The sequence below is a fragment of the Telmatherina bonti genome (assembly GCF_933228915.1).
Source record: "Telmatherina bonti genome assembly, chromosome: 16".
Taxonomy (NCBI): domain Eukaryota; kingdom Metazoa; phylum Chordata; class Actinopteri; order Atheriniformes; family Telmatherinidae; genus Telmatherina; species Telmatherina bonti.
The window spans coordinates 29,025,231-29,049,956 of record NC_136614.1 but is presented as its reverse complement, the minus strand read 5'-3'; the positions used below and the strand labels follow the sequence as shown (position 1 = coordinate 29,049,956).

At 41.2% G+C, this 24,726-nt stretch overlaps 1 protein-coding gene across 1 annotated transcript in view; it reads left to right on the top strand.

The window, feature by feature from the left end:
- Positions 1–24,726, top strand: part of cep128 (centrosomal protein 128) — a gene marked incomplete at its 5' end in the record, with an annotated part of 72,418 nt that overhangs the window by 7,904 nt on the left and 39,788 nt on the right. The window contains 8 exons of the mRNA XM_079254926.1: positions 7,116–7,202; positions 10,103–10,177; positions 10,312–10,459; positions 12,396–12,535; positions 14,795–14,866; positions 17,183–17,368; positions 21,801–21,989; positions 22,117–22,575. Of these exons, the coding sequence (XP_079111052.1) occupies positions 7,116–7,202; positions 10,103–10,177; positions 10,312–10,459; positions 12,396–12,535; positions 14,795–14,866; positions 17,183–17,368; positions 21,801–21,989; positions 22,117–22,575 (1,356 nt within the window). The remainder of the gene's footprint in view (positions 1–7,115; positions 7,203–10,102; positions 10,178–10,311; positions 10,460–12,395; positions 12,536–14,794; positions 14,867–17,182; positions 17,369–21,800; positions 21,990–22,116; positions 22,576–24,726) is intronic.

Genomic DNA, 24,726 nt, shown 5'->3' with positions numbered 1-24,726 from the left:
TGCATCTCTGAGTATTTTTCAGATTTTTTTTCTCCAGCCAGTAAAAGTCGGTCTACTTGTGTCTCCAGTGTCCTCTCTTGCACTGTCCCTTTCTTGCATTCTTTTCTTGTCCTTCTCTGATTAAGTCCTCTTCCATTTCTGTGATGTGATGTATCAGCAGCAGTGTTTTGCTTTAAACGGCCGGCGTGTTAATGTCCCGTCAGAGTGGGACGTGGTGCGTAAAGCCAAACTGAGCTGCAACGTAATGCAGCATCACAGAAGTAAAAAGTTGTGAAGGGAAGTTTTTCAGCCGGAGGTTGCTGCTGGGTAACACGGGCTCCAGGAATGGATGACAGAAATGTCACTGTGCCTTCAAAATGAGATGGAAATGCAAATTCTTAAGGTGAGGAAGTTACGCTGTGCTACTTTTAAGTGAACTTGAATGTGTTGTTGATACCAGACAGCTGGGTTCAGTATTTAGGAAACTGCTGATTTTCTGGGATTTTCAGACAATCAGCTTAACAGAAAATAGAAAGAGAGAAAAAAAATCCACCGAGCAGCATTTGTTCAAAACAAAATGTCCTGTTGGTGTTGGGGAAGAATGGTCAGACTGGTTGGAGATGTCAGAAAGTCCCAGTAACTGAAACAAGCACTGGTTCAATTCAATTCAATTCAACTTTATTTATATAACGTCAAATCACGGCAATGCCATCTCAAGACGCTTTACAGACAGAGGGGAAAACATAATGAAGGCCAATTCATAATAGCCTATATAAGGAAACCAACAGATTGAGTTGAGTCCAACTCAATCTCCCATCCTGAGCAAGCACACTGGCAACAGTGGGAAGGAAAAAACTCCCTTTTAACAGGAAGGAAACCTCCAGCAGAACCCGGCTCAGGACAGGCAGCCATCTGCCTCTGCTGTGTGGGGGGAAGAGGACAGAAAGACAACAGACAACAGGAACTGCTACTCCCGGCCAGGGAGACCTGCTGAGACAGGAGACATACATGTTAATGATGCAACACTGTTATTGGGGGGGGGGGGGTAAAAGAAAGAGATAAAGAGAAAAAGAAAGAAGCTCAGTGTATCAGGAAATGTCCCTCAGCAGTCTAAACCTATAGCAGCATAACTAAGGGATGCTAACCATCCCTAGCTATAGGACTTATCAAAAAGATAAGTCTTCAGCCTAGTCTTAAAGGTGGGGAGGGTGTCTGCTTCCCTAACACTAACTGGGAGCTTATTCCATAAGAGAGGGGCCTGATAACCAAAGGCTCTGCCTCCTGCTCGGCTCTTTGAGACTCTAGGAACCACAAGTAAGCCTGCAGTCTGCGAACGAAGTACTCTACTTGGTATATAAGGAACAATGAGGTATTTGATATATAGTGGTGCCTGGTTGTGGAGGGCTTTATATGTAAGGAGAAGGATTTTAAATTCTATTCTAGATTCAACAGGCAGCCAATGAAGAGAGGCTAAAACTGGAGAAATATGATCTCTCCTGCTGGTTCTGGTCAGGACTCTGGCTGCAGAATTCTGGATCAGCTGAAGGGTTTTCAGGGCATATTTAGGACAGCCCAGTAATAGAGAGTTACAGTAATCTAGTCTCGAAGTAACTACAGTAATCTAGTCTCGAAGTAACAAAAGCGTGAACCAGTTTTTCTGCATCACTAATTTTGGCTATATTACGTAAATGAAAGAAGGCTGTTTTAGTAACCTGCTTAATATGTGGGCCAAAGGACAGGTCAGGGTCAAATATTACTCCAAGGTTTCTCACTGTAGCACTAGAAGCTAAAGTAATGCCATCCAGGTTCATTACAAAACCGGAAAATTTAGCTCTGAGTTTTTCAGATCCAGCGAGAATTACTTCAGTCTTATCTGAGTTTAAGAGGAGAAAATTTCTAGACATCCAAGTCTTTATGTCTATGAGACAATTTTGTAGCCTATTGGGCTGATTTGTTTCATCTGGTTTAAAGGATAAGTATAGTTGAGTATCATCTGCATAACAATGAAAGTTTATTCCATGCTGTCTAATAATTTTGCCCTAAAGGGAGCATATATAGCGTGAAGAGTATTGGTCCAAGTACAGAACCTTGAGGAACTCCAACCAAGGCATGTAGAGCATCATCTCTGAACACAGAGATGATGCTCTGGGGGGTGTTTTCTTGGCTTTTTTAAGCCCGTGAGCTGAGCTGAGCATGGTTTTAAACATTAAAGCCTACCTGAGGGTTGTAGCTGACCGTGTCTCCTTGTGGCTCAAGCCTCGCCGTCCTCTAATGGCTACCTCTGCTAGCATCTTCTCCAACCACTTTCTTCATCATGACGATGAGTTCACTGTCCTCAAACGGCCTCCAACTGGAGACTCTCATCATGGATGTGAAGGCAACAAATCCGGGTCCGAATCAGCTCCAGTAAAGTGGACTTGAAAGCATTTTGCCAGGCGGACGCTGGTCTGATCAGTCGCATTGGCTGCAGATGACGTCATTGTGTTTGTGTGAAATAGAAGTTTTCAGTCGTATTTGAGAGTTTTCCCTCTTTGATCTCAGTTTCGCCGTTCTTCTCACACACTGAGGTGTTTCACTGATAAAGGAATGTCAGCAGCACTCTGCTCCTTGGAATAAAAGTCTCGCAGCACCACCGAATGCCGATTGGTCATGCCGAGTGATTTCTTTAGTTTTTTTTTTTTCTCCCAGACTTTTGACATTTATGCAGTTTATTAATACTCAATTTCCCAAGATATCACAAGCGGCTGCAGCTGCCTTCTCTGTTACAGAACGATTAAATAGAAGAAGAATTACTGCTGAAATGGTTTTCTGAAAAAGAAACCAAAACGATCCACATAACAAGAAATCATCCTTTCAGCGATCGGGTGTTTTACGTATAATAACGCAGCGACGTCTTTTCATTCCACACAAGTGTCATAAGATAAAATGATGACTTCTTTCTGTGTGAGAACTAAAAATCAATCTTCATTTCTAACTTAAAACTGTGATGTTCTTCTTACTGGAGCTGCAATCCTTGAAAATGCTTGATGTTTTTTTCATGCTGCTTTCTTAAGTTAAACTTTTTCTGAAATGAAGTGCTTGCAACTGTAATTGTGCTGCTTCTATATAGAGCTGCTCGATTATGATCGAAATTATAATCACGATTATTTTGACTAAAATTGAGATCTCGATTATTTACCACAATTATCCAGTATTTTTAAACACTGCGCGTCGTGATGTTCTAGACTCCGTGTCGTGCATTATAACCGTCTAATGGACGGTTCCGAGTTGTTTAATCCGCTTTTACCGCTTCTATAGGAACTATTTTACTTTGTATGTACGTTTTATGCCAAACAACCGCAGCGTGTTTCTCTCGTTCACCTGTTAAAAGACGGCTGATCTGAATCAGCCGATTAACACGTTGCTATGGTAACGCCCCGTAATGGAGGGATATTACAGTGTTTAACTCGCCGAACTATGTATACGAAAATAATGCAGCCAGTTCTCGATGACAATGGTATGGTTGTGAACGTCCACAACCTACTGCAGTTATTCTACATTGACCTGCAGCCGGAGCCGACTGAGACTGGCCGCCTGGGAGTGCTTTAGGACGGGAGAGGCTCCCGCTGCTCCTTCCTTACAGTAACTGCAGAACAATATGTGCCTTCAAGTCAGTCGCCAATACATCAGAAACGTCTCCAATAACTCCAGTAAAAGCTGCTAGATTTGTCGCTTTTAACGATAAAAGTCTCCAGATTTAGGGAGAAAGTCGCCAAGTTGGCAACAGTGTCTGAATGAAAGCAAAGCGGCTGTGGGAGGAGTTTACAGCACAGCGCTGCAATGCCAGAGACGCTCGATTAGCAGCTGAAGACAGCAGGAGAGGAAACTGCAAAGAGAAAAAAGAATCGCACCCTTTGAAAACCCAGATTGTAACTGAGATAAAAATCCGATTATCGCCCAGCTCTACTTCTACATCGTCATTTGATTCAGTAGTTGTCAGCGGGGTCGATTGTCTTGCACCAAACAGCACAGCTGTGTGCAGGTCAGCCAACGGAGGAGCAGCAGACGCCACTTCGCCCAGGAGATGAGAGGAAAGTTGTGCACATTTGCTGCTGTGTGCATGAAGGTTTTGTGATGCACGGTCAGCAGTGACATGAAGTCAAGCTGATTTGTCTTGATTTGCAAATATTCTAATGAAAATGGCGGCTCTCACATTGTGCACGTAATCAATAAAGAACTTATTGACTTTTAAACAAGTAATACTGAAGTTGTGAAGGTATGAAAAATGGCAAGTACACACACTGACCGCTTTATTAGGTACACCTTACCTCTACCAGGCTACGTTCTTTTTTTTTTTTTTTTCCCTGTAATGCTGTCTTCACTTTGGTGTCATTTAACGAGCTGTTTTGCAACATTTCCACCAAATTTTGACCCTTCCACCCAAATGCCGGAGCTGAAATGGAGACTCATCAGAGCAGCATTGTTTTCCCGTCCTCTGTTGTCCAGTTTAGTCTGTCCAGTCTGTGATGAGGAGTGGTCTTCTGCAGTTGCAGTCCATCCAGAGGTGCTGTTCCACACACCTCAGTGCTTGATTGATGCCAATCCACAACTAATCTTCCCATTTGCTTGACTTCTTACATCAACAAGACATTTTCGTCCTGCTGCTTACTGGATGTTTTCTCTTTTCCACACACAACCTGGGGATGGTTGCGTGTGGAAAAATCTCAGCAGTTTTTGAAATATTCAAACAACCACATCATGTTGAGAGTCACTTAACCCTTTATGGGGCAAGTGACTATTTTCATCACTTTGTTTTCTATCATATTCAGCATGAAACTATTTTTTGTTTTGTTATTAATGTAACAACAGAATGCAGGTCTTGGAACATACCAGAAGGATCATTTCAGGTTAAAATTTCTAATTTCAGTGTATTTCATTGAGTGCCTGATAAAGGGTTAAAGACACTACAGAACTTTTGGCATTTTCCCGTCACGCGCCTCCTGTCGACGGCCAACTCGGCATCCATCTTGCATCCTACCTGACCTGTCAGCTCTCTCCAGCCAGCAGAAGATGATCTCATGATGCCTCTTGTTTTGTCTCTTTCCCTCTTCTAATTTTCTTGCGTTAGCTGAATCCGCGGCGTTTGGAAACAGCTAATGTATTTTCTGGAGTGAAGCAAAACTCAGCTGCAGTGTTAAACAGCATCCCGGATGTAAAAGTTGTATGGTACGGTTTCTCAGACTCTGGAGGCGACTGAGCAGCAGCTGCACGTGATAGATGGCGCTGTGTCACCGAACAAGTCAGAACACGGAGTTTAAAGGTCAGAAAGTTCGTCTTTAAATCCTCTTTCTACCTCATTACAGCCGTTAAAACTTCCGCAAGATGTTTTGATCAGGTTACAAGGCTAAGTGGAATGAGTTGCTGCCATGTGATTAGGGATCCACCGATCCAGTTTTTGGGAGTTCCAATCAGATACCGATATCTGAAACTTGAACATCTGCCGATACCAATATTGACCAAATCTGTTTATGTGAACATTATTGTGACTCTGGTTATTATTGCTGTTATAACTGTGTAGGATTTCATTAGGTTGTAATAAATGACTCATCCTTTACTGTTACTGTTACAGATCTAACAATTTCAACAAGTTTTATTATAATTTGGCACATTTTACGTAAACACAACTATAAATGTGTGGTTTTGAAACAAAGATCTTGCTTTTAGTGTAACATAAAGTGTCACATTTTAAAATTCAAAGCATTTATTTCTTTTAAAACACGTCCGAAGCATGTCATCAAACACATCTGCTCTGGCTTGACTAGTTTGGTTTCAGGTATCAGTTTGTGGAATCGGTACACTTTTATTACAAGTACGAGTACACACGCTTGATATAGAGCCTGATACCTATCCTGGTATGGGTGCATGCCTACATGTGATTGGGGTGATGATATATGTGCGTTAACAAGCAAATGATGCAGCCGGTGAGTGTATGTGGACTGTCAGAGAGTGAAAGCCCTACATGGCTCTGCTGAGCTGGCAAATGAGTCTTAAAAATGCCTGTGTGTGCTTTTCAGTGTGAAACCTCCACAATTTAAATTTTTTTTGTTTATGAAATAATGAAATATTCTCTGCTGTTGTGGCTTCAGCTTATGTTTTATTTCGATCCAGCTAAATAAGCCAAACGTGCGAGCATGTTGGGGTTTCTCTCCCTCTCTCCGCGTACAGCAGAAGCAGATCAGAGCGAATTCATAACAAATCAATTTTAATTACACTTCCTCATATCATAGATCATACGTTTCACTCAAGGGTTTCCATAATCCATGCAGCAAATTACGTCGTCTCCCTCAGAGCCTCCACTTGCATGAAAAACATGTATGTGAAGAAGTGCAATGGACGACTTGATGCGAGGCGCTGTGATTTGTCTGAATCCCTTTTAGCTGACAGATCTCCATCATGGCGTTTGTGTCGGTGATTTAGACTGATAGCTAAATGCTTATGTTGCTCATTTCCACTTAGCCAGACAAATCGTCCTTATCATCCACTGTCCGCATGATGTTGTTTAATGTTCAAACTTACTGAAGCGTTTCTTTGTCATTATAGTCTCTGTATCCTGTCTGCTTGCTGCATTTTCCTGGTGAGCCACAGAGGGGCGCTGTGGAGCCGCATGCAGCCTAACAAACGTTGCAGGAGTTTTAGATGGCGCCGTATAATGATAGCAGCTACAGATTCATTTGCATCCGACTCCACCGTAGTGCCCTAATAGTACACCAGCGGGGCCTGGGGTGATGGGAAATAATGGATTTGTCCAAAAATTAGGGGTAAATAAACAACAAGGAGGAAATGAAGAGGAAAATAATCTCTTCTACCACTGAAGAGCAGGAGAGGAGGGAGAGCAGAGGGCACATTTATTCCCCACCGATGGAGCCGCTGTGATGTGAATCAAACAGATGATGAGTCACTTGGGTAAGATGTTACTGCGAGCAGCTGGTAATTCATCACCACAGCCGGCTCAGAAAGAGTGGGATCTAAGCTCTGGTGCAAATCCACCACCATGCCAGGAGCTTGTTCCAAGTAAACGAGATGGAGGGTGGGGTGCCAGGGTGAGAGGGATGCGGTGATGCAGGAGTCTGAATGGGATTTTTGTTTGTGTTTTGCAGACTTTAAGGAGGCGGCAAGTTGAATCCCATCAGAGAGAAGAGGCCACGGTGGCCAGGCTGCAGAGAGCAGAGAGGGAGAAGTCCAAGGTGAATGCAATCACAAAAAAACATCAAAATGACTTCAGTCAATCGGGATTATTAAAGAGCTTCGCATGCTTTCTGTTGATTCATTGATAGAACGAGCGACCTTATCCTCTCAGTACTGTTTCAGCAGTTGCTTGTTTTGTCTGAAACAACTACGCCTTCCCCTGCAGCCCTTCTTCTCCTTTCCTTAGTGATCCGCTCACACACTTAACACACACTTTGCTGTGTGCACATTTAAACACAGGATCCTGGAATGGGTTGCACCAGTTTATTGCTATGCTGGATGCTGAATGCTGGTAACAGCCTCCCTCATAAATGGATCCACTGAAGTGTTTCCTTCAGGAAAAAAATTACAGTGGATAGATACGCAACACCAACGAATATTAATCACTATGAAATATTAAAAGGAATTTCTCCACTTACAGGGGTTCCCTTTGTGCCGATGGAAAAATGGCTGCATAGTTCTGAAAGGTGTTGTTCTATAATTTCCTTTGTGTGTTGACATGGCAACAGGTAGTGTGATGTGTGCCATTACCACACCCACCATTTATATGCACTCATTCAGTATGCGCTGATGCAAGGCATGTTGGGGGGGGGGCTCTTTTGTTGCAAGAAGTCATTCTTTCATATCTTTGTCAGAAGTTTTTAGGTTTTTTTATTATTAATGAAAAGATCTCATGAAAAATCTGTAGGCTGCGTGTTGCTGATGCCGGCACGAAGGAAGAAATATGTGTGTGGCTAATGTTAGCGAGAAATTTGTGGTTGACAAGAATGTGACAAAAAACACCGAAGCGTTATGTTGCTCATTTAATGGAAATACATCTGAATAGAACTTAAAAGAACATTGCTGCTCACACACACACACACACACACACACACACACACACACAAAGCTGGGAAAGTATAGAAAATACACTACCTGACCATGAAAAAAGGTCTGTCTGTAATGTGTGGTTGGACAACCTTTAGCTTTGTTTACAGCACTCATTCCCTCCGGCTTGTTCCCATGAGCTTCTGCAGTTTTTTTCCAAAGATCTCGTATTGATGACGGGAAAGTCGGACCGCTGTGGAAAGCCTTCTCCAACACATCCCAAAAATTCAATTCAATTTAGCTTTATTGGTTTAGTGCCACTTCACAACAGTGTCACGTCGGGACACTCTACGGACACATCAGTTTAAACCAGTTCATAATAAAAAGTTTAGTTAAGAAAAACCAACAGATAACGTTCAGTCTTGGCTTCGATCAAATCTCCCATCCGGAGCATGCATGAGGCGACAGTGGGAAGGAAAAAACTCCCTTTTAACAGGAAGGAAAGCCTTCAGCAGAACCCGGCTAGGGGAGGATGGTCATCTGCCTGGAGTGGTTGGGGTGGAGAAGACAGGAAAGAGACCAACATGCGCCGTGACTTTTATCCAGGAAAACCTGCAGAAAGAAGAGAAACATGTTAATGATGCCAGTAATGTCATGTTTCCACATGGAAGACGAAGAGGAGAGAGATGAAAAGGAAGTGCTCAGTGCATCATTTGACGTCCATCAGCAGTGTAAGCTTGTGGCAGCATAAATAAGAGATGGCTAGACCCCCCCCCCCCCCCCCCCCCCACCCATTATAAGATTTATCTAAAAGGAATTTTCTCAATGGGGTTAAGATCTGGACTCTGTTGTGGCCAATCTATGCTTGTTCCCAGAACTGGTCTTTCACAATCCGAGCTCCATGACTTCTGGGTTTGTAATCAGTCGAGAAAAAATAAAATCCACTGATTGAAAAACCTCATTCAGCATCTTCAGTTCTGCTGGTGGTGTAGTCTCAGCGGATGAGTCCCAGCTGCCTGAGCTCTCTTCACCTCGTGCATGTGGAAATCTTCCTACATACGGCTAATGATTACAGCCGTGAGTTCAAACTCCACACGACGGCTCCCCGCCATCCTTCCAGTTTGTAATAATGTGCTGGCAGCTCTTAACCCAGTTTTAGAAAGCGTCTTCTTCCGTGTTTTCTTTGCTCGATGCCAATAATTCTGCCTTCTGAAACGGATTGATGTATCCTCCATGACTATGGGATGTTTCTTCCAACATGGTTAGATTAGAAATAAGAAACTTCTCATTGCCTCAGCTGGCATTTGGTAGCTCGCTGCCAGCTGAAGCAACATCCCTCCAGTACTTATCTAATAGGAGACTCTTAACTATTTACTTCGTGGAGACTTTGTATTGTTTTTAATTCTTTTGGCTGGTTAGTGCATTCCTCATACCGTCTCCTCAGTTCGCCATCAGCAGCACAACATGACGGTAAAACATTTAGACTAATCATGCAGTATGCATGGTTTGGTGCTGTTTGCTTTAAAATATTAAATCCAGCGGTGTGTCAGTCGCGTCCATCATGCTTCTTTTCAGTGTTACCTTCTCATGCTGCGGTGGTGGCCTGTTTATCTTTGTTACACCTCCTGCGTCAGCTCTGACTAGTTTCTAAGAGGTGAAGGTGGGTAGATGTTGAACAGTCAGCAATATTCAGCATTTGTCATTAATATTAGCCAGATAGTTGGGAAATAAGTCTTTAGATAAACCTAAAATGTGATCAAAAGATTCTGAGAAGATGAACCCATCTCTGTGTGGATGAAAGTTATGGATGTTTTCTCCATGTGAAGGAGGAAGAGAACCATTTAGCTTCCTATCAGTGCTTCAAAACCATTACCCTCCGATGGTATGAGGGTGCAAAAGTGCTAGTAGAGTCTTACAGTTAGAAACGTTTGGTGCGCGAGACAGAAAAGGGAATGTTACAGTGGTGAACATGGCATTGTCCCAGCTTTTTTTTTTTTTTTTTTTTTTTTTTTTTTTTTGTATAATCATTGCTGCCAGTAACCTGCTTCTGTTGATCTCTTATCTTGATTGTCTTTTTTTCTGCTTTCCTCAGGTGGAGCAGGAGCTGGAGAGAGCCAGGAGATTACTGGAGCAGTCAGAAGACAGCAGGGAGTCCCTCGTGCAACAGGTTTGTTTTCTGGTTCTTTGCCTGGTTTAGCGCGCAGACGTACAGAAAAATGCCTTACAGATCACTCTGTTTTGCCCGCTGCCTACAGTCAGATGTCTTTTCTCTGTCTGCCGGCTGTGTTGATGATTCCCCAGGTGGAGGATATGCGCAGCGAGCTGTTAAGGACAAGGACGGAGAAAACAGGACTTCAGAGGGTGCGGCTGGAGACTCCTCAGCTCGGCGCTCAGCTGCATGGGGGCCACACAGACCGGGAAGGAGCAAGAGGTGAACTGGAAGGGTCAAGTACTGAACTGTCTGGAGGAAAGAAGGCAGAAGACAACACAGATTCAGCAGATGGTTAAAAAGCTGGGTTAAAAGATCATTCTCATATTTCTTAACTGCATTAATGCCCATACTTAAAGATTTTTTTAAAAATTGTTTTTATCTGGAATCATTTAATCCCAATAATTAAGTCATTTTACAAGATTTTTTTTTTTTTTTTTTTTTACATTAAAATGCAGGATCAGAATCGGTTTTTACATTTTTAATGACAACTTTTATGCAACATGTACATGTTACATATGGGCAATTCCAGCGTATGGATGGTACATTCAGATAGAAAATTGGAAATAAACTAAGAGTTGACAAGCCATTGATTTGAATTAGAAAGTTGAATATACATATTTTAGTTACACTTATTGGGATAAAGATAAGCCTGCAATTTGAAATGTTTTGACCCTTTGGATTTTGAGAGACATGACAAATTATCCAGCGTTATGGATCTTACAAAAATAGACAACTCTGAATTTTTCTTTTGAAGACTGACATGTAGAATTTTGTAGGGAGAGGTTTGAGTTACCCAAGAAACACATTTAAGAAAACCTTGTTTTTTTTTTATGTTGAGGAAAAAATTTTAAAAAATGTGCTGTCATGGATTTTACACTTCTGAGATAGACAAAAGACATTGTCTTAAAATAAAGCTTTAACTACATTTTTTTTTTAACTTCAGTTGCCTATTTAAAGGGTCAAACTACTCTGGTAGTAAAGGCTACTTTAAGAAGAAAGTTTGAGATATCAAACTCTTCAGCTGAGATTCCTCTAACTCAAAATGACAAATTATAAGAGATGTCGCATATAGTTTGCCAGGTATTTTTGTTTATTTGGTACAACTTGCTCCAAAAATATCAGTATAAGTTGATATCTGTATCAGAAATTAAGACGGTTTATTGGAAATTGTTAAAAAAAAACCCCAAAAAAACCAAACAATATTGAACACCCCTAATCGGTGGGCTTGCGAACTTTTTGGAGACTCCATATATCCTTTATGTTACTTGAAACTCAGAATCTGTTCTGTAAATAGTTCTAAAAACTCAATGAGTAAATTCCTTTTTTTAGCTTTCAGTCATCAAAGTTCTTATGCAACGTTGTCGTTAAAGTCCATCCCAGCAAATCCCATCAATAAAGAAAGTACGATGGACATCTGCTGGCAGAAATGCTGATTCTGTAAATAAAACACACTTATATACACTTTATATACACAGTTGGTGTACCTTGCATTAAAACACACAGTTTATAACAAATGCTGTGTGGGTGTGTGAGGTCTTCACAGCCAGACTCTGACTCTTCGGACCAACTGAAACAAGGAACCTGATTAATACAGTTTTCTGAGTTACTGGTGGAGCTGAGATCATTAGAGGAAAATCTCCAAACAGCGCACACACAGTGCCAGCTGCTGGATCAGCATTAGAGAGCAGAGGGTAGGGATGGGGGAATGCAGGGCGATGGAGGATGGGAGGCTCGCTGCAGGGCCACTGGGAGTAAACACGCTGAAAGGACAACTTAAGTTGTAGTGAGACAATAAAGAATTTATGTTGACTGTGGCATTAGATTGGAAAAGAGGACCGATCTATATTATAATTAGCTGAAAAAGATGGATGACTACTTAATCATTCAGTCTTTGGCATCCATGTCATTCTAAGACTTCTTATTTTATCTACGTTTCTATTCAGATCACATCTGTTGAAAGCTTGATCAAAGTGAACTCTGTAAACAAGCCTGAAAATTCAACATCAAAACAATTTCTTCAAGGAAATGAAAGGAAATAGTTTGAAAATAATGTCTTTAAAATTGAAACCGTCTCAAAATATGGTCACTTTTTTTTTTCTCTGTTTGTCTTGTAGTTTCTTGTCATTATGTGTTCTGACCGGCTTGTCTGTCTTGCTGTGTGTCATCTGTGTAGACCGCTCAGACCTGGAGAAAGAAGTGGCCGAGCTGCGAGCTCAGTTGCGCAACGCTTCGGTCCTCAGTGAGGTTGAAGAGCTGAAGAGGGCTCTGGACTGTAAGGAGAAGGAGGCGCTCCAACTCAGCTTACAGGTGAAGGTGTGTACGTTGTGGACAGAGTCTGATTCATGTCTCATATCAGTTCATTCTTAAAAGCAGAAGGTTTTGGATCATCGAAGGTCAGGCTTTGTTCACCGCTAAACTTGCTGGTCACTAGGGCTGTGACGATATGCTTTTGTCCCGATTCGATTCGAATCCGAGTTTTTGGGTGCCGATTCGATTTAAATTGCGATTCCCACAATTCTTCAATATTGCTGATTTCTGTAGATTAAAAACAAAATAAATTAAACTTTTTCATTTTTCTTGATTTCAATTAGAAAAAAAACAACAGACCATCATTCTGCCGCTGTAATGCCCCCCCAAAAAACAAGTAAAGAAATCAATAAAAACAATAAAAATGACAACATTTTTTATAATGGATTATTTTTTATTAATTATTGTTAATAATAATTATAATTATTATTTTTTATTTATTTTTTGTTAAAAAGTTGATTTTAAAATTGTGAAGCCAAAAAATCCCAATTTCCGATTTTCGATTTTTTGATTTGGTTTTCCCACCCCGACTGGTCACTGTTTGGTCCATCCATTCAACTGCTTGTTATGACTTGCTGAAGACAATTTTTAACATCAGACTGAGGAAGAAATAGGATTGAAGTACTGAATGTGGTGGGGTTGTTGGTCTGAATGGTCCAGAAAACTGCTGACCTACTGGGATTTTCACACACAACATATCTCCAGGGTTTGCAGAGAGCGGTCTGAAGAAGAGAAAATCTCCAATGAACAGTTGTCTTGCCTAAAAATGTCTTGTTGGTGCCATCGGAGAAGGAGCAGAGTTGTTGGAGATGATGGAAAGACAACAGGAACTCAGATAAGCACTGATTCTAACCAAGGTCTGAACGCACAAGTTGTTCAGACCTGAGGCAGAGGCTTCATTTCAGCTGCAACATTCAGATGGTAGAGTCAGAGTTGGTTGGAAACCTCCATAGAGCATCCTGCTCTATGGAGACCACTCAGGGGGATTGGCTGGGCTGACCCTGTGTGATTGTTAAGACCACGTCCCCACAGAGACAAGCTGAGGTGTATCTGTCTAAGCTATTTATCATCTGGATATTTTATTCACACAGAGTCACGTCTTTTGGGGCCTAAAACTTTTGAAAATGGTTGTCAAGTGCTATCATATTTTAAAACATATATTCTTAATAAAAAAATGATAAAAAACAAACTACTTGGATTCATGTGTACCAGTGATGGTTTAGTGACTTCAGTGAGCTAGTGGAGTTACGGTAGCTGATTGGTTCATGTTTATCCTACTGAACCACAGCATTCCAGGGGATTCTTTAAGGGGTTGTGAGCCACTGCTTTGGAGAAAACAACAAAGAGATGTTTCTGACTTCACCGTCCCTGCCGTCTTTACCCCGAACCGGGGATATTTTAGTGTGCCTCTCATCCGCAGTCGTATCTGCCAACTCTCTATCCTCTTAACCTGATCTGATGAAGCGACAGCTTGAATAGACGGATTGTAAACCAGACTCCATTTATCCGTCTCAAAATTGAGCAGGGTGTCACTCCCTTCATTAAAAACAAGGAACAAAAAGCATTTCTGTTTTTCAGCATTTGGTGGTGTTTGTAATTTAAAAGCGGAAATGTCTTCATTTCTGGAATCCTAAAATCCTCTAATCTCTGATGTTTCTTTCACTGAGATGTATTTAGACACCCACACCTCCCTTGCTGTAGAGTTTGTGTGAAGAGATGAAGTGGGTGTTTGCATACTTCACCCAGGGGCATCTTATATTGGGATCAAATCAACACAAGAATTGTTCATTTTAGTGGTAAATGAGCAAAAATGAAGTATAATGAGGAGAACGTGGTGGAAGAATTTCTACGCAGTCTTAATTTGTCTAAGACTAATCAGTGTATGACTAATTACCCCCAACTAACAGCGCTGTAAATACCGAAATGTTGTTTAGGTACATTTGGTAGCCTCACTTGCCCTGCACGGCACATCAGGGTTGATACTTGTGGCTATAAGTAAACCTGGGCAACTACCCACTTTTGTGGGTGGTGTTGTGGATAATCTGTTATCAGCAGTGTAAACAAGCTCCACAGCCTTTGTCCTGCATATTCTAACTTTTCATCTCCATATTTGCTTCTTGAACTCTTTGTATTTTCTTAGAAGCCATCATATATTTCCTTTCCCTGCTTGTGTGTTTTTCTCCATCCCTGACTTTCTTTCAGTCGTTTTTTTTTTGTTTTTAAGTAATAATGCAAACCTTGACCTTTCTTTTTTCCACATGCCAGGAGCTCTCATCAGACCTGGCGGGACGGGAGCAACAACAACTGCGAATGCTGGACCAGCTGAGAGACATACAGGTATTCTAGGAGGTGTCAAGTTGTGCGATCAGGGGCCAGAATTTCTTCTAGTTCTTTCAAGCGGTCTTGAGCCATATTTTTCCAGGTTTCTGACCATCTTTTCAAGTTTTTGTTGGACTTTTTCAGCTGTTTTTCACATTTTTAGATGTTTTTATTGCAGTTTTTATTACAAATATAAAAGTCCCAAACTGTGTAGCTACATCGGGAACAACTGACTAGACAAATACCTGACAATTTTCAGGTATCTTTATTTAAAACAGACAGCGCATATTGATAGACATTAAAATGTAAATATGCCAGACGTAGCCAGTGGCTACTTTCCATCTGTTTTCCCTGGCAGATCAAGGAAATTTAAAACGGTGTACAACAATAATGACAAAGCAAAAACAAAGATGATCCACACAAGACATGAGATGTACTCAAGAGAATCATCATTGATGGTAATGTGTCCAACATATGCCGAGCAAAAGGCCCAAAATAAAGCCTCGAAACACAGCACAATTAATAGATGCTGTTTTTGAGTTTATTGGTTTTTATTGTTGATATAAAAAGTAAGTCTAATCATGTACTATTGAAACTAATCACACTTTGATAGTACTTTCTTTAATGTTTTATACCCTTGCAACTAAACCAGACTTCTAAAAGTACTTTTTTTTATTTTTTTTTATTTTTTTTTTTTAAACCAAATGTTAGTTCAAAATCCAGATTTCCGGTTTGCAGTTAAATGCACCACCAGTGCAGGATCTGTATCAACCATTACCCAAAGACAAAACAAACATTTGGGAAATATTTGCATTAAGGCTGTACTTATAGACTGTGTCTACAGAAAAATCTGGGAAAATACCAGCAGTGGACCTTCCGCCAATGCTGTGGTGGCATTTTGTTTGCATGTCGGAGCAGAAGAAATGAAAATTACACTATATTATAAATTATGCCAAAGAAATCTGGAGGGACTTGTGCAGTTCCTGACTGTTGTTACAGAAATAGAAAGCTTCAGTTGCGACGAAAAGTGAATATAAAGAACACAGATCTTTACTTCTTAAAGATTACTTCGTCTAGTACGAATGGCTCAGCGGTGGTTGATGGAGCAGATGTAGAAGAGAAATGACAATCTGCCGTGTAAATAAGCTAAATAACATCAGATTAAATAAGCTAAATAACATCAGATTGTCTAGTTGTTAATAAAAGGACTAAGTACAAACCTGTTCTATAGGAAAAATATCTTTAAACAGCTTGACACTTGGGGGATGGGAAGGTGACAGCCTCCTATTACAATGACAGTGGAAACACTAGAGTTTATTCCAACAATAACAATACGATTAATTTTGGTGGACAATCAGTCTGTCACTAAATTCTGTTTTCATGTTGCTGTCAGGCATAATGTAGCAAAACAGGTGTAATGTAAGAAACAAAGGACCAGAAAATCAAGATCCTTCAGTCAGGAACACAAATAGATCACAAAGACTGTGTCCTGCTAAACTACTGGCTATGTAGTAACTAGCTAAACTCCTCCTCCTGAAAGGAGATTACAAACAGTGTCAAATATCTGGCCCAAAAAAAAGTGGCAAAAATTTGAAGCTATTTTTTTTTTTTACCAACTTTTGAAAAGTTGTTGCATCCAGATTACTGTTTTATGTTCTAGTGTGGTTTGTTGGTTATTAAAACCGATTTCTGGTAGAGTTTACATTAAAACAGGATAACTGAGTGCTCCGCATATCAGTAAACGTGGGACAGTTGGTCATTCCAGTCAGCCATGTTGGCAGGTGGGAGCAGATAGAAGGTCATCAGGAATTAGCAGTGCCGTGAAATGGTGTAATATGAAATGGCTGCTGGATTTCTCTGCATGTTTTAGGGGAAATGTGTGTTTTGATTTGTTTGTGTATAAGCCACCTGTAAATAATTAAAACACACAAAAAACTAGATGAAGCAGTGTTAGACCTACAGAAGACAAACCAGCAAGAAAACTGATCAAATCTGTGACAAATCTGTGTCTATAAGTTAGAAAGACACATCATTTGTACATATTTCTTTAATGACATCTATAAAACAAATACCAAAGACATTTTCTCAGTGATGATTGAGTTTTTTGTCACTAGCAATATGAATTTTAGTATTCTGTTTATCGCTTCTCTCTGGGGCAGAAAATCATATAATAATGCTCTGAATGAAAGAATCTAGTACTACAGTAATAAGATCTTTCAATAGCAAAAACTGTTCTACTCTTTTATGATATCCCAAAGGGGGAACAAAACAAAACCCATTGTTCCATATTCCAGAAACCAAATGTAGACTTCATTAATTCAGTCATCCTTTCAGAGCCGAGGGCAGACTCAGAAGAGAGAGATGGAGGCGTTACTCCAGGAGAGCATCAGGAGCAGAGACGAACTGAAGACCAGAGCCCAAGATGCTGTGCACAGGTGGAGGGCAAAGTGTCGGAAAATGGAGAAGGACCTGGAGGAGGCGAGGGCCATGGTTCAACTTTATACAGACAAGGCTGTGCAGGTTGGTGGAAGGAAATTTCTTCCGTTTGTTTATACCGACTTAACCCTGCTCATGGTCCCTTCTAAAGCTTTGGTCTTACTCGAGCCTCGGGGTTCTCCGGGCCTTCCTCTTGCCTGCGTGTGGGCAGGGCCACATTGGCATGATCACTCTTCTCTGAACACGTTCCACTCTGTATGTTCTGCACAGTCACTGAGTCGCCTGCAGGTCCATTTACTAACAATGGCTGCTTTTCTTCCTGTGTGTCTAATTTAGCTTGTGAGCTCTGGGTTTTCCTGATAGTTGATGGCTTCGTCCTCCTGCAGGGGGAACATGACTCCAGTGTGTATAGGTGTATGGATGTGTGTATATATAAGAGGGTGTGTATGTGCGCTTATATACATGCAAATGTATGTAGGTTCTTCTCTTTTTCAATCTTTTTTTTTCCCTTTCTCTCTCTCTTTTGCTCTCTAAAGGGGTTTTCTGTTTTCTCTTCTTTTCGATTCTCTTTCTGTCCCTCTTCTGTCCTCTCCGGTCCGGTCCAGCAGTACAAACTTTATAATACAAACAATTATGCAAAATAAATAGAAAAATAAAATTAAAATCCAGAATATCAAGGGGATCATTATATCTATGATGCTTCCCTTGGTAAAGTAAATTTGCCCAGCAGAATAGAGCATCCAGAAAATCCATTTTGCCTGCTTAAATGCTGGACAAGACAAAAAAATGATCTTACATAACAAACCTTTCCTGTGTTTTGCTGGTAACCAGTGAATTGAACTTTGTAAGCCTGAGATTGTATTTTAAGATGTTTTTTATGGGTGTCGGCGACGGTTCTGGTTGACTGTAACTTTGTACTGGATTCAAACACATTTGAGTAAATGCCTTAAAAAACACCTGAAACCAAAGAAAGGAAAAGAAAATCAGCTTTGTTTAGCAACAAGGTGTTTTTATATGTTAGAAAACCCATCTGGAGTCAGACAAGCTGTCACAATAACTGATTAAAATACCCAAGGTTTAATATAACACCAACAAAAGAAATCAATCGGATCATTTTGTGGAGCGCGACGATTCGACCTTTTCACAGCGGCTCGACATTTTGACTTGTCACAGCATCAGAAGCGGTCTTATAATGAATGGCATTAAAGGGGACATACTGGTGGAAAAAAACAGTATTTTCTTGGCAGCATGTAATTGTCTGTCTAAAGTAACAATCTCAAAAACAAAGAAAAAAAAGAAAACAACTGTGGCATTTAGTGAGCTGTTCAGATCTGCAGGTTAAAGTTACACCACGACACAAGTCATCCAGCTTCCTGCTGCTGCATCTTCATCGCACCTCACTGAATTGTATCATAAGCGACGGTCAGAAATATTCACATACTACATTTCCAACAACTCATGCTGCACAAAGTGCTTAACAAACTGAAATACAACTAAACTGGATAAAGTACATGACAGTATTACAACAAAATTATTAAAATAATATGTAAGACAAGGCAATGACGCAACATAAAACAGGACTAAACAAATTAAAACATAAATTCCTTTTTCCGATTTGCACCAGCTAGCAGAAGAGCGGCTGCATTGTGAACAAACTGGAAACGAACAGAGAACTGGTCCAAACCAAAATGCAGTTGTTTAGGTGTGATCCTTGTAATGAAGCACTTGTTTTTGACTTGTTCAGAGAAGTTACCATGAAGGTGTAGCTTAACTTTGGCAAACAAACTCAGTGGGAAGAGGCTGAATTACTGTCTAAAACGTTTAAAAGAACCATGAATTAAGGATAACTGGCACAGAGCACACAAAACTTAACAAATATGACAACTTCTGTTTATCTCTCATCGCTTTTAAAGGCAAATAATTTTTTCTTTCTTTTTTTGTCTTGTCCAGCATTTAAGCAGGCAGAATGATTATCTGGATGCTGGGTAAATTTACTTTGCCAAGGGAAGCATTATAGATATAATGCTCCCCATGATATTCTGGATTCTTATTTTATTTTTCTATTTATTTTGCATTATTGTTTGTATTACAAAGTTTGTATTGCTGGACTGGAATGAAGAGGATAGAAGAGGGACAGATAGAGAATCTAGAAGAAGAGAAAACAGAAGAGAGAAAAAGAAAGAATGAGACTGTAAACAACTTCCATGCATATGTATAAACATAAGCACACATACACACCTGCCTATATATACACACACATATCCATACACCTATACACATTGGAGTCATGTTCCCCTTGCTGGAGGATGAAGCCATCAACTGTCAGGAAAACCCAGGACTCACAAGCTAAATCAGAAATACAGAAAGAAAACTAGCTGCTGTTAGTGAATAAACCTGCAGACGACTCAGTGACTGTGTCACATGCCGAACATGCAGAGTGGAACGAGTTTGGAAAAGAGTGATCATGCCAATGTGACACCGCCCACACAAAGGCGAGGGGAAGCCCAGGAGAACTCCAAGGCCGGGAAGCCAGCAGCCATCCCCAAGCACAGACCCCAACCACCCTGCTGCGGAGCCACCCATGCATCCACCCAGGAGATGGCAGAGGGGGCAAAGGCAAATAAATTTGTAGGTCATCTGCAAAGCAGGGACATAAAATGTTATAATTAGCAATAAAAAAAAAAAAAAAAGGACCTCAAGGGGAAGAGAAACCCCGTTTCCACAGAGGTGTCCAGGTCCAGATGAGACAGTTTGATGCAGTACCCTTTAATATGGTAGGCGGGGTATAAACCGGACAGTGACAGATATGTCGACTATGTAACGGTGTGATGTCCGAACAATGCAATGCTGGAATTTCATGAATCCTTGAATTATAGGTGGATTAAGTAAGACAACATGCCGAGAACACAAGAACAGCTTGCGTTCTCTGCATGCAACTTTAAATAACCAAAAATTTGTTTATTTCTGAATGGTGCCTTTCCTGCTTTGTTCTTAGTGTTGCGTCAAACAGGAAGTGATACTTTCAACCAAATAACAGACAGCAGTTTGTCAAGGTCAGCGCTTCTGGGGTACCAAAAAATAGGCGAATACAGATATTCTGGCATCATTCCCAGGTTTTGCCTTTGGAAATGCATAAATATGCCTTCTAACTCGTCAAACCCCAAACAGGGCAATAATAGTGTAATGTAATAATAATAGTGTAATAATAACATGGCTGGACCCAGAATTGAGCCTTGAGGCACACCACAACTAAGAGACCATTCTTATGCTTGTTTAGTTTTTATTGGATCTTATTGTTGAAAAATATAATTTAATAAACCTCTACCAGCCCTGCGATGGACTGGCGAGCTGTCCAGGGTGTACCCTGCCTTTCACCCAAAGACTGCTGGGATAGGCTCCAGCTTCCCCACGACCCTTAATCGGACTAAACAGTTAGGATAATGAATGAATGACTGAAACCTCTACCAGCACCTTTGAAATGTTTTGCCACAAAAAATATATTTGACTTTAACTGCATATTTTACTTTTTTCCTTTTGTCAGTTTCTAGTTGGATATTCTGATTTCCAGTTTGTATTAAACTGGAACCAGCATATCATCTGTAACAACCACTACCAAAAGAAAAAAACGAACGTCTGTAAAATGTTTGCTGTCAAGTCAAGCCGCTGTCCATGGTTTAAAGACAGAGGAACTGAATGTATGTAATACTTTGCTGTGTGGTTGGTTCTCTGCGTATTTACTAAATCCTCTCTTGTGCCGTAACAGTCGGCTCCAGGATTTCCAGGTCTTCCTTAAGGAAGAGAAGGATTTACAGGAGTCTCAGGAGGGTCACTTGAGTCGAGGTGTGAATTAATGAAAAAAAGATAAATTTCCCTTTGCTCCTCTAAATCTTTAACGAACCAACATTTCTGTTTGAACTTGAAAAAAATTGACCAAAACCAATAATTATTTCTTGGTTTATTCCCATGTTTGAGGTTTTCTTTAGCAATAGCTGATTGTAATTGGCTTAAAGCTTCACCTTCCCTTCTATCGGAATTGAGCAAGTCACCTCCAAACTCACAGCCAGCGCTGTCAGGTCTGTGCTAACAGACAGACAGATACATTCCCACCTGGCGTATTCCACGTGATGTGAATTAATTACAAATTCATTTCTGCCCTCTTAATGAATTAGGAAAGAGAATCAAGTGCTCAATTAAATGATTAGCTTCTGAGCTGCTGCAAAGTCTTTACAAATTCCAGTCAAAGCCAGAGTATTAGAAGCAATCTGCCTTGAACAGACCTGACCATTGTCCCTTATCAGAGAGCTGAGTGTTAGCATTTTCCTATCAGCTAAGAGCTGGTACTGCATATGTTTCTCTCCCTCTGTCTCGCTGTCACTCTTTCTCCTCCACTCATCATTACTGTTGGAACTCCGCTGTGTACTCCCATCTTCCTCATCCTTTTCCTCATCTGTCATTCCTCATTTGCCTTTTTCCTCTCTGACTCTTTTGTCCCATCACTTTCTTTTCCTCCCTCCAGGCAGCGAAGGAAAAGGAAAGCTCACAGGCCCACGTGAAGGCGCTGAGCCAGCAGACCGAGGCGGCCCGCAGGGAGCTCGCCGAGATCCTGGGTCGTTTGGCCCAACGCGAAGAGGAGCTCCACCGCAAGGACGTGGAACTGTCAGAGAGCCGCCAAAAGCAGCTGTTGTTGCAGCAGGAAGTCCAGGAGGTGTGTGCTTAAGCATCCAGACACAGTCAAAATACACAAAACATTCAATATTTTAAAAAGTTCATTTTAACCTAAAGTGGAAAATGGAACAAACGAGTTTTGAGTAATTAAAGGCTCTTATCCAAAGGTGAGAGAGGCCTCAGCTGCATTGGAGCAGGAAACGCAGCGTCAGGCTGCCATCCATGCAAGACTAAAAGAAGAGAATAAAAAGCTTCAAGATCAAGCAGTCATGGAAGCGCGTCGTTGTAAGAGGGACCAGGATGTGCAGGCTGAACTCCAGGCCAGCCTTAAGCAAATGACCACGGCACACGCTCAGCTATCCCAGCGGCTGACTGAGGAGGAAAGCGCCAGGAAGGAGTTGCAGAAGAGTGCTGCAGAGCTTAAAGCCAAACTGACAGCAGCGCAGGAGGAGCGGGCGTCCCTGAGCCAGCAGCTGCAGCTGGAGAGAGAGGTGCACCAGAAGGAGCTTGACAACATGAAGACAACAGAGGATGGCAGGACGAGGAAGGAACGCGAGGTGCAGGAGGTGCTCAAACTCTACCGTCAAGAGAGAGACGAAATGCAGGCACAAGTCAGAGAACTTCAGGTGGGCTCTTGTAGAAATGCAGATCAATATCTGAATTTTGGATTTGGGCCGAAACCAGTATTTTCTGATACCAAAAAGAATTGGGATGGGTCCCGTCCAATATCGGTATTGACCTCCGATATCGACGTGATTCATGGGATTGGATAGTTCAGACGAGTGCTGGGTGATATGACCAAAATCGCATAGCTCTATATAGCTCATTTTATATCCCCATAATGATATAAAATTGTGTAATTTTGTGTCAGTCATCACTTATTTATCAGATGTGCTTGGCAACTCCAACAGTGATCTCCTTCCATCTGTGGGAACTCTGGCCGTATGGCGTTTCACGGGTAAATGCCTGTTGCAGTGTTTGGGTCTGGAGTTTATTATGAGCGCTTTCGCCACCACTTGACGCTGCTTTTGCAGCTTTCGCTTGTTGACTCTGTTCTTTATTCTGTATTCTTTATCCTTATTCTTGCCCAGAAGATAAAATGAGTTAGTTGTGTCGGAGTCCGTTGTTGGGACTGTGAGCTAGTCCGTTGTCGGTTCCGCGTCGATCAATTTATGTGTAAACTGCATCCATGCAACAGAAATTTCTACTCTTCTATGAACAAGCTCATCGGTTTGGGTTGGCTGGTCATCTATTAGTGAATTACCCTGCTCTGAAACGTTTATATATTGCAGCGTGCATGCCTTAAAGCGTACCTTGACGGACAATACTGCAGTAAAGCACCTTAAACAATAGAGCCTCATATTCTATCGTTCAAACGATATATATCGTCATATCAACCAGACCTAGTTCAGACCGAATTACCGACACTTACATTGACAAGTCTAATGGGGAATTAGCTACCTTTGCTACTTTAGCATATCACCAGTTTGGATAGCCTATATTTTATTCTGGAAATACAGAAAAAGCAAGACATCAACTTCAAACATGTACAGCTAAGGTTTCCTGGTGTAAAATGTTGTTCGCCTAAAAAAGGAAGAGAAAGTAGTGCCACAGACACTCCTGAAGTGTCCCAGTGGAGAGGTAAACTTCCACCAGACAAGGTGAAAACTGATTAAACCCTCAGAAAGTTGCTCCAGTCCATCATTCTGACCAGTCAGTCTCTGTCCGACAAGGATCATTCTGGAAAAGTGTGCTAGCTAAAACGCTGTAATCCTGTGTGACAGTGCAACGTGAAGGAAGAAGCTGGAATATCCAGCTGGGAGTGTTTTCCTCTCTGCAGCGTTAACGATGTTTTCACAAATTCACATAAACCTGCTGAGCATTTTAAACATGTGCAGCTTGGAATGTTGCTTATAGGCTCCTGCATTTTTATGTCTCCAGACTGAAATTAATAGAAATTAGTGATATGCTAAAGTAACTGCAGCCCATTCCCCATCAGACTTGTCAGTGCAGGTGCGTCTTAACCAGAACTTGTAAGTAAAAAACTAAATCATGCAATTATTTACATATTCTAATGGAAATACAAAATAATTGGGGGGGGGGTAAACGTTCAGGTTCAGGATACTTTTGGAAAAGCTTAAATCAGGACCAGCAACTTACTGAGTCTCTGCTAGTTGTCTAGCAGCTATTTCCAGCCACAGAATAGCTCACATGTACTCATTAGCTGCAGATTAAAGAGATAAAGTTTGTTAATTTGAGCTTTATGCCAAACTGATGGTTCTGAACCTACGTTTTCAGCATTCTGTCACAACAGTAGTGATAATCTCTGTATCCGACTCTTGAAGACAAAAACGAGGATGTATGTTACTTTGAAATGCTGAACAAATCCTTTAAATATCCTCCCAAAAGTGCTGCTGATCTCAGGATAATGTTTCAGATGCCACATTTTCACTTCATTTGTTAAATCTTCTCACAGTGCCGGGATCTAATTGACATTCAGAATTCAAAATTGTTAAACATCTGGAGTATTTCCAGCCCAGTGGGACGCAGAGAAAGTTCTCATTTAGCCATTTTCTTTGTTGGCTGGGTCTTTGTCCTCTGAGTACAAGTAAACTGAGGGTTGCTGAGCTGTTGTTAACGACGCTTGTTGCTACCGTGGAGCTGCGAGGATGAATATAAAAACCCACATATCAGTGTTTAGAAGTCTCATCCACTCTATGCTGGAGAGAGGAGACTTTGAGCACCCAGCCTCCCTACATCTGTTATCTCCAAGGATG